This window comes from Bombyx mandarina, chromosome 22, assembly GCF_030267445.1.
Source record: "Bombyx mandarina strain Sakado chromosome 22, ASM3026744v2".
NCBI classification, from domain to species: domain Eukaryota; kingdom Metazoa; phylum Arthropoda; class Insecta; order Lepidoptera; family Bombycidae; genus Bombyx; species Bombyx mandarina.
Genome location: NC_143228.1, coordinates 5,934,107 through 5,945,110, shown reverse-complemented (window position 1 = coordinate 5,945,110; position 11,004 = coordinate 5,934,107). Strand labels below are relative to the sequence as shown.

Genomic DNA, 11,004 nt, shown 5'->3' with positions numbered 1-11,004 from the left:
TAAGATTTTTATTAGTAATGCACACAGTGTACGACTTAACTTTGTAATAACGTACAAAAAATAACATATTTTTTTATCATTCATTGACCACGATCTCAGAACGTTCGTTTGCGCAACACACTAACTCTTATGCAAACAACCGTGAATGAAGTGTACCACAATAAGTTTTCTTTATACCTCGAATAAAACTTTAAATTAATATTTTTATAACAAGGAACTTCGTTCCTATCCGGTGTCCCACGACACCACATGTCTTTTTTTATAACAGGTTCATCTTTAAGACTGGCATTCCTGTCAGGTACACTTTTACTTAATATCATTTACTAAGTAATTAAGACGATACGACGAGCTCTGACTTGTTTGCTGATCATTTTAATTTAAATTTTTGTGTCGCGTTTTCTCTTTTTAATTGCGCAAGCCCTTATTTCTCATCGCCAATATTTCGGGCATTAGAAAAAGAAACATTTATATCGTTGATCAAAGTGCTACCTTCAAATAACAAATAACATCAGAATGCTCTATTTTTTCATGACATTGATTGTATTGTCTTAATCAATACTGCTTATATAAAATATAAAGTATATGTATCAATTATTCATAGTAAATCTAATTATAAAATTAATGTCAGACGAATGAACAAAGTATTTTCTTCAACGTACAGTTTATCATCAAAACACATAATTTTAAAGTATGCGTCAGACATTATACCGTTATTGCCATTTTCAGTTTGTCGTAGGTTTTTATATCTTCCTCTGTATTAAGCTTTTATGGGATATATATAAATACTTTTATAGACCTATCAACGGAGTGCCGATCATAATTTATAAGTTTATTGACCTTCAATTTTATAAATCAAATTTGATTGAAAACTCGTCATTCCCAAATACAGAATACGATTTACTTGAACTTTAACTGACACAAGGGTAGCCAGGATTAAAAATATCATATATTATATTTCTATTTGCTATAATACTAAAATGTGTTTATTGGCTTACTGAATATTTACATATATTTAAAAAAAAAACAACAGCAATAACAATAACTAAAGTGATGGCAAAGATGAATCTATTCTAGTTAGTCACCATGCGGCCTTTTGGAAAAGGAAAAAAAACATTTTGTTTAAGTAAATTTTGATTTTTTTAAGTAACTTACTAACAATTTTGAAGCAAATCCCTTTAGAATAATTAATTACTTTTAAAACCCAATTTTTGAAGATGAACTTCATTGAAACTAAACGCACATAAAAATTACGTCATCTAAATTTGTAATTTATTGCGAATATCCAAACTCAGTACTTCTTCTTTTCTTAATACATAACGCGGTATTTTGTTTTTATAAAATATCGCCATAATTTGTCTTCCATAGCGGCATAGTCAGCTTTGTAGTTCGTGGATTTCACAGCAATACAAATAGACACATTTGCTTAACATTAGAAAAAAATGGCATAGAACTTCAGGTTGTAGTTTGTTAGAAAATCACACAGTTAATAAATTTACAAAATAATAGTTAAATGCGCTATGCAGCATAGTTATTATACTATTATCCTTACCTTCGAAGATAGATAAACTAGATCTAGACTGGGACATTTTGTTTTAATATCGTACGCCATTTGTTTATTTCTTAGATGGGTGAGCAAGCTGACGGTCCAGCTGATGTTAAGTGGTTACCGAACCCAGAAACATCAACATCGTAAATGAGACTTGAGACAACACTTTGAGACATGAGTCTCAGCTCTATTTTAAAACGGCCACCCTATCCTCGAACTATAAACTACATTACTGCTTCGCGGTAGAAAGGGGCAGGGTGCTGTCGTCGAAATCAATATTGAATAAAAATGAAGTCAATATTTCATTAGATTTTTTTTACCTGCCTGCGATATTGAACACCGGTATAGTCGCACGCGATACGACGCGACAGGTGTAATTATTCTTTAGGCCAAGACGATTTCAAAACAAAAAAGGATGCGTGTACTTATGTACGCGCGTAAGAAGTTGTACTTTATTTTTATTAAATTTATTTCTTTTTTTTATTTAAATTTTAATCAATTTGAAAAAAAACGATTAAACAACATCCTCAAACACGCATATTGGACATCCCTTTTCTTGACATCGTATAAATTCGGTAATTCTCGGTACGATTCGGAAAGTTGACCTGCGGCTATATTCAGACTCGCCAAGTTACGTCGATCGTATTGTAGTGAGCGATTTAGTGGACAACTTCATTCTGTTAATTTTGTGTCACGGTGCGCGCGCATCGTAAAATTTCACACTCATCAATTTTTCATAACGCGCCTAAAGAAGTATAACTTTTAAAAAAAAAATTTTTATTGCTTAGATGGGTGGACGAGTTCACAGCCCATCTGGTGTTATGTGGTTACTGGAGCCCATAGACATCTACAAGATAAATGCGCCACCCACCTTGAGATATAAGTTCTAAGGTCTCAGTATTGTTAGTTAGTATAGTATAGTAAATAATTCTATATTTACAACTATTATTTGAAACTAGGTACTAAAATCTTTTCTCATATAGTGAGGTGACTGAAATCCATTTATACTAGTCTCTCGATGTACAAACAATTCAGTTGTTTCTGTTTTTAAGTAATAAAAACGATTTCTCATTAAACTTCATATATTTTTTCGTTTCGCTTACAAATATAACATATTTTAAACCAATTCAATGATACAAACGCTGAGATCATAATCCCCGCAAATAAAAAAAATACATTTCGCAATTTGAATACAATATGTAAAAGAGAAATATAAGAAACTTGTACTTTTAAGATGCTTAGTAAACGTCTATATATGCTCTACGTAATATAATATGTTCCTATTTAATTTAGACCGTAGTCTTTTAGTTTAAGCTTTACAACTAACAGTTATTGCTAGAGTTAAAGACTAGAACTAGCCTGTATTTATTCTGACTTGTACAAACATGTGGTTAATGACCAAAGTTCGAACTAGTTGATACATTGATAGATTCCAGTCCTAAGAATATTCGATGGTAAGCAGATTTGTAGTATTCAAGTTGTTTAGTGGAAGCCGTAGTGTGGGATTGTATAGGCCGGAGCAGCTGCGACATGGGCTACAGGTGCTACATGAGTGACGACCTAAAAACAAATAAATCAAATACATTAATCATTTTTTATTATTATTGATTTTATAGAAGTGTGGATGAACTCACGGCCCACCTGGTGTTCAGTGGTTACCGGAGCCCATAGACATCCACAACGTAAATGCGCCACCCACCTTGAGATATAAGTTCTAAGTTATCAAGTAAGTTACAACGGCTGCCCCACCCTTCAAACCGAAACGCATTATTGCTTCACGGCAGAAATAGGCAGAGTGGTAGTACCCACCCGCGCGGACTCAGAAGAGGTCCTACCACCAGTGAAAGAAATTCCCTAAATTAAAGCTAGAATAATACACAATTGTACGCCAATGTAACGAAATCATATGTTTCGAAAGATTTACTGTCACGATTTAGATATTTTTTCTTTGAAATTGATAAAAGTGCAGTGCCTATTTAATGGTTCAAGGCTATGATTGCTCGACCGATAACAATAAACAAGTTGAACAAAGCTTTCTATCGCGAAAACAAATTGACGCCATTAACTCTATGGTCAACTTGGTATTATTACAGTTAGTTATTATAATTTACACTTCGATAAAGCGGCACGACACGAGAACCCTCTCATCGTGGCCGCCGGTAACTACATTCCCGATCCTGCGGACAGAATGGAAAGCAGTCGACGTCGCCCAAAACACGTCATCTCGGATCCTCCCGATCCACTAACGGTGCTTTTAGGTACTTCAAGCACCGGACACCGTTCTCGTCGAACCCGTCGCTTGCGACGAAGGGCTCGACGAGTTAACTAACTCTCAGACACAGCCCACTGAGTTTCTCGCCGGATCTTCTCAGTGGGTCGCGTTTCCGATCCGGTGGTAGATTCTGCGAAGCACGGCTCTTGCTAGGGTTCGTGTTAGCAACATCGTCAGGTTTGAGCCCCGTGAGCTCACCTACTAAAGTTAGGGTTACGCTGACATAGCCGCTAGGGCTATCAGCTTAGGTAGGAAAAAAAAAAAAAAAATTATAATTTACTAACTAGATTAATCTATTTCTCTGAGCGTAAATTCCGGAAAGACGGCCAAAAACGAACTAATATTTGCATTTTCATTACATAATATTCTAATATCTTCTTCTACGGGTAAGGATAAGCGGTTATTTATTTATGTTCCTCTTATAATAAACTGCTGCATTTATTTTATAGGCGATAATCGTTAACTTAAGCTCCATATAAGGAACCGCGCTGTTTGTTTTTACGCAAGCTTAAGCTTTAAGTAAACACGTAGAAATGAAGTTTCTAAATTACTTATCTCTGGCATCAGAATTTAGTACAAGCATTTAACTGACACACGTCAGTTACGATAATAATGAGTAAGTCAGTGAGTTCGTCTGTACTGTTTCGTTTTCTCGCTATCAATACCCTAAATAATTATATTGATAATTGAAGACGTGATAAAGAAATTAAATAAGTTCATCAATATGTTATAAATAAATCATTGTATTTTATATGGCGACTAGCTGACCCGGCAAACGTTGTTTTTTCATATAAATTATTTCTAGGAAAGATGAAAAATTATTATATACCGACAGCAGCGCCATCTGCCGGGCTGATTTGTGAATCTAAACCAGCCAGGGTGCCACCCAAACGCATACCAAAAAAAATCATTCAAATCGGTCCAGAGAACACGCACAGGAGAAATAAATATATAAATATAAATAAACCATAATATTTTATATCGCAATTCTTAAATCAATCCCGACAATTTTTGTGTTTAAGTAATAAGAAGACATCCCGTGAGTATTAATCAAAATCACAAGCATCAATGTCTTTATAACTGGATTCATTAGATTAATTTACTTGTATTCGTCTTCTCAAACAAACTATGTAAGTTAGGTCCATTCGTAAAGAGCACTTAAAACTAAACAGACTTCTCTGTAGCTTGTTAAAAATGAAAAACTTCTATGGATAAAACTCGTAAGATTGTGTAATGTTTGTTGCGACAACGCTCAGTGCGCACTATACAGAGATGCATTAAACTTACTGTGACGCTTACGTAGGGCTGCGCTTAGTTAATAATTAATATTATTTTTTTATTCTCGTGCATGCGAAGATATGCTCAAGGTCTTCTCAGTAATAACAAATAAGGTTTGTGATCAAAGTTTTAAATCATTTGCAATAAGGGTAATGAAACTCTTTAAAACAGGACGTATGTTTGCTTCACGGCTGTAATAGACCGGGTAGTACAAAACAAGTCCTACCAATACTCAAGATAGAAAATGGGAGAAGATTAAAATGAGGTAATACTACTACTATCTATTACCTACTGCTACATACTACCTACTACTACATACTACCTACTACCACATAAATAACTAATGTAATGGCAATAATTACTAACAGCAACAGTAACTCAGTATGACCAGTATGAACAGTAAGTAAAAAGTGATAGTAACTCAAGAGGGTTGAGCATGCGTATTCGACCTATATAATATTTTGAATTAAAAAAAATTGCCGACTACTTAATTTTTGACTAAATTAATATTTTATTCTCTACCTCTTTCTTAATGTAAAATTTCAAATTAATTTATTGAATATTAATTCAAAGTTGTATCCTAAGTATTTTCATTAAATTAGACTTATAATGACATCATCTTCTATGTATTTATATGTGTTTCAATCTACTCTTCTATGTATTTTCAAATACAAATCAAAACCTTCTAAATTATTTTTTAGTTTACGATAGCAAATTAAATGACAACCCTAAACTTACCGGATGTGCAGCATGTCCCGATTTCTGTACAACAGCGTTGAATCCGGTGTGGTCATCGGCTGTATAGTGCACTGTGCGGGTCGTGCCGTCCGGTTCCACTAGTGAATAACTGCCTAGAAATGAAATGCTATAAATAATAATACCATCAATGCTAATAATTTCAATGCGAAAATTAGTTTATTCTTTAAGCTATCACATATTTTACTATCCAACCGATCAACGTGAAATTTTGCATACGCGTCTTCAAGAGCATAGTGTTGCAAGTTAGCCCAATTTTGTATGCAATTGAAACAGCCCTAGCGGCAAACGTAGGCAGACGATCCCATTCCATACAAATATGAGCTAACTTTTACGCTAGCGAGAAAGTTAAAAAACTCGCACTAAGCACACAGAAAAGGACATAAAATACTTTTCATCCTGAAAAAAAGTACTATTCCCTTGGGACGTCATTTATTTTCTAGCGTAACTCAAGACGCATATAAATATTTACTAGTATCGATATAAATCTTCTCGTGGGGCAATCGCTTCGTTTAGTGGTTAAAGGCCCTGAATATTTTACGGATACAAGTCTCAGTCAGTATCAGTATCTCTGTTACTATCATTCACCTCCTTGTGCTTTACGTGTATCCACAATACCAAACAATCCTAGCCGGGGCTGTAGGATGTACGAGGATTTTAAGTTGTTTCTTTTTCATTCATAATAACAGCCAATATAATAAGAACTATTATCATTTTAAGAAAACTATCAATATTTAACAAAAAAAAATCTCTTTAGTGTATATTAATTACTCCCAACAACGATTTGCTGTACAGATGAATTTCTTAAATTTGTAAAAATGCAAAAGCGAGTCACGTATCACTAAAACTTTTCAGGGAAACGGTGATTGTTTTTGTTATCACATAACCTATTTGTTCACGTTCGTACGTCTAATTATTGTTTACACAATCTAACATTTGGCCTACTAAATTTATTCAAAACCTGACCTTTGACGACATCTCCGTCCCTTTGCTCCTGCTGAGACTTGATGTCACCGGTGTGAAGGTCCTTGACACCGTAGTTGAATGCGTACTTTGGATAGCTCTACAAAAATAAATAACATTTGTAAGCAAATATATGTATATTCACATAGCATATTTTGCCTAAGCGATATCAACGTAGAGTGACACCACCTCATCTCTTTCTGTGGGTGTCTATGGTTATTTGGTTCTGTGGTTAAATTATTCACTGGACAATGAATAGAAGCGTTAATAATATAGTGCTAAACCATTATATTATACCAGCACTCTACAAACTGGCATCCAATGGTCACAGAAAGCATTGTGAGACAAGTACCACCGCGCGTCGGTTTATTTCTGCTATGAATTAATCATTCATTTTGGTTTGAAAAATAGGAAAAACGTTTTCTATCCAATTGAGGTTTCTGTGTCTTGTCTGAATATAGCAGCGGCGTCGACTGTGTTGTATCTAGGAGCCACGTGGTCTTGTCTGCAAATTAAAATGAACTACTACAGTCTACAGACACCACATTGCTATGCCATTTTAGGCTACATTTATTTTTGCCTTTATAGCCAGACAAGCGTAGGGGCCACCTGATGGTGAGCGATTGTCGTCGCTCAAGGACGTCAGCAATGTCAGGGGCACAGCCAAGTCGGTGTCTATAATATCTAAAACTAAAAAAAAACTCCAAGTACACAAGATTATATTAAGGCAGATGTAGACATTTTGAACGTTGTGCACCTGCAGATGTAAGGCCTAAGATGATTCCGATGAGACTTAGACAAAGCAGCGCAATGTAGTTTCCGAGCGATGCACGATTTGCAAGGTGGGACAACCTTTTAACGATAAGATTGAGACTTCAACTGATTTCTGTAGGTGAAGGGAAGGTGAAGGGTGGTGGTGGCATTCACATTGTGAGGTCTGTGAACTCCGAAAACCGTTTTGCACTGGGCTACTGGTCTGTGAGCTCTGTTACCCATGTACGTTAAAAAATTATTAAAACTTATTCTCTAGTTTAATATGAATTTAAAAAATGTTAACATAAATGAGAAAAAAATTTAGATTTTTAGTATTAGTACGTACGCATAGTGGTTATTGTTTCCATAATGATGTGGTAGTTATTTGTTACTATGCAAAAGATTATTCTATGATGGCACAAACATTTCTACAGTGAATAATTTAAGACCTTACCATTCGTTCATATAAGAGACATTTTGAACATAATTTACTTACTTACTCACTGGTGGTAGGACCTCTTGTGAGACCGCACGGGTAGGTACCACCACTTTGCCTATTTCTGCCGTGAAGCAGTAATGCGTTTCGGTTTGAAGGGTAGGGCAGCCTTTAAAACTGAGACCTTAGAACTCATATCTCAAGGTAGGTGGCGGCATTGACGTTGTACATGTCTATGGACTTCGGTAACCACTTATCACCAGGTGTTCCGTGAGCTCGTCCACCCATATAAGCAATTAAAAAAAAAAGGAGGATAAATTAATATATAGAGGAAATTTACTCTCAAGAAAACATCAGTTTCATTCATTGTTTGCTTTCTGATTCTTAACACAGTACAATAACCTTTTGGTATTAGAAATAGCGTACAATTGCGAACGTAGCATTGATTAAAAACTTACACTTTGTAGACACGGTGTCAGTCGATGTTAAAGTTTGCAAAGGTATTATAAATTGTACAGTATATAGAATGTAACTGAAAAAACAAAACTGGCCGAGTTTATTAGCAACAATAGGCTTCCTCCTTTCAAAACTCATAAGACTATGAACAAAGAAAGAGTTCTTTTTTTTACTGCCTAAGCTGATAACCTTAAGAGGCTGTGTCAGCGTAACCTAACAAGTAGGTCAGGTCACATCTGTCAGGTCAGACGTTGCTAACACTAATCCTAGAAAGAACAGTTCTTCGCAGAATCTACCACAGGATCGGTTATCGGATCGACACTTAAAAGCACCGTTCGTGGATCCTCAAGCACCGGTCACCGTTCTCATCGAACCCGTCGCTTGCGATGAAGGGCTCGGCGAGTAAATTAACACAAAGAACGGGAATAGCCGTTTTTACAAAACAATTTAGGCCTCAACTAACCAACTCAACGCATCTAAGCCCAAAATGGATACTAAGCGGAGCGTTGTTTCAAATAAGTTAAATTAAAAATAGGTCAATATTTCGCGCCTATCATATCATAAAACGTGAAAGGTTTTTATGAGAGTATTGAGAGCTAGTTGAAGTTATTTGTAATATTATAATGTTTCAGCATTACCAAAAAAGTCCACTGCTGTGTCTTGAAGCAAAATAAACGAGAGGCTTATTGAACAGAATAGCAAAGGCATAAATTAAGCATTACTGCACGATTAAAATAAACAAACATAATCATGGAATGACAGAAGTTTTACTTCAAATCATTTAAAATTCTGTTCACAGTTCAAAACCAAACGGCTAGAGCTTCTGGAATTTTCTTTATTAACTTTAAAATCTCAAGAAATATGTTTAAAAACCCAATTAGTAACGAGATAATGATTCATTCCAATATAAAAAAAACTGCACCTTTTTAATACGCTTTTATTAACTTCAGACGTATGTACGTGTGTATGTATGTTTGTAACGGAATCTTTGAACATGATTTTGGCCCCCCTTCGAAACGTCGGATTAACTCGAAATTTGGTATACTTATTAAGGACCGACGACAATTCAAAATTTAAAAATTAATTGAAAAAATAATTAAAAAAAATAATTGAAAAGTTTGATATTCAACTAAAAAATTTATTTGTTTCAACTTACCACAGTTTCTGTATGAACTGCGACTGGGGTATGTGCTACCAGGGGAGCCGCGTGGACAGCCACCGGAGCCGCGTGGACCGTCAGGGGAGCGTGTACTGCATACGGTGATGCATACGACACCCCACCGTGGAAGTAGTCGATTGGGGCAGCTAATGAAGTGCCCACAAACGCCAACAGTATCAGCATCTATTGGCAATGTTAATATTTGTATCCACTGTCACTTAACGAACAGGTTCTACACCTTTTTTTTCCTACCTATGCTGATGGCCTTGAGAGGCTATTTCAGCGTAACATTAACTAATATGTGAGCTCACGAGGCTTAAACCTGATGACATTGCTAACATGAACCCTAGCAAGAGGCGTGCTTCGCAGAATCTACCACCGAATCGGAAACGCGACCCACTGAGAAGATCCGGCGAGAAACTCTGTGGGCTGTGTCTGTGGGATAATATACTCGTCGAGCCCTTCGTCGCAAGCGACGATCGACGAGATCGACGAGAACGATGACCGGTGCTTGAGATACCTAACAGCACCGTTAGTGGATCGGGAGGAGTTCTATACCAGTGTGCTTCGAGTCTTTTAATGTGCGAGTCTTTTAACTTCTCGATCGCGTAAAAGTTAACTCAAATTTGTATGGAATTGGAACAGCGCCCCTAGCGGCAAACGAAGAGAAGCTGCTCCAATTTGCACTGCACTTTTACGCGATCGTGAAGTTCAAAAATTCGCACTAAGCACACAGGTATTATTTTTTATGTGGAGCACCAAGATATTGTACCGTCTTATGGCAGCGGCCTGAACACTGAAAAATGTGTATTTTTCTGAAAATCATATTATGTGAGCTTTGACCATGAGTAATTAAGTTTGGTAGCTTATTAACAGTCACCTAATTTAGTGAGTACATCAGTTGAAAGGATTTTTTTTGTCTATTCATTATTAAATAACGGTGCTTTATTTTATTTTGATTAAAAAAATATATATTTTTCTATTATTTTCGGGACGGGGCTATGAATATTGAAATTTTGTTGTTTCAATAAACAAACAAGATGAAATTATTACTTTGAAAAGCATTTACGGCACAAACTAAACTGAAATTAAAAAGAAATTATTCATAAACAACAAAAAAATTATGTTTGAAATTAGAATCGTTGTGGTGTAGATATAAAATGGTGGTAGATTTTATTTTATTATTTCCATACTATTTTAGGTACATTATAATAAAAAAGTTGTTATTCATATTTTTTGTTTGCCTAATTTTTTAGTAAACGTAATATCAAACTCACCTGCATGTTAGTTATCAATGTGCACTTCACAACACAAACTCGATAAGGTACACATAAACCACACAGCAGTTCCTTTATAAATATAAAACCCCACCATTTCAGACAATT

The 11,004-nt window shown here is 35.5% G+C and overlaps 1 protein-coding gene across 1 annotated transcript; it reads right to left on the bottom strand.

The window, feature by feature from the left end:
* Window positions 1-2,646: 2,646 nt before the first annotated feature.
* On the bottom strand, window positions 2,647-11,004 carry CPR129 (cuticular protein RR-2 motif 129). Its single transcript, XM_028174485.2, has 5 exons — window positions 10,897-11,004; window positions 9,617-9,802; window positions 6,819-6,915; window positions 5,835-5,947; window positions 2,647-3,106 (listed from the first exon to the last, which is right to left on the bottom strand). Exons 1-5 carry the CDS (start codon window positions 10,900-10,902, stop codon window positions 3,029-3,031), a joined length of 480 nt encoding a protein of 159 aa, XP_028030286.2. The 5' UTR covers window positions 10,903-11,004; the 3' UTR covers window positions 2,647-3,028.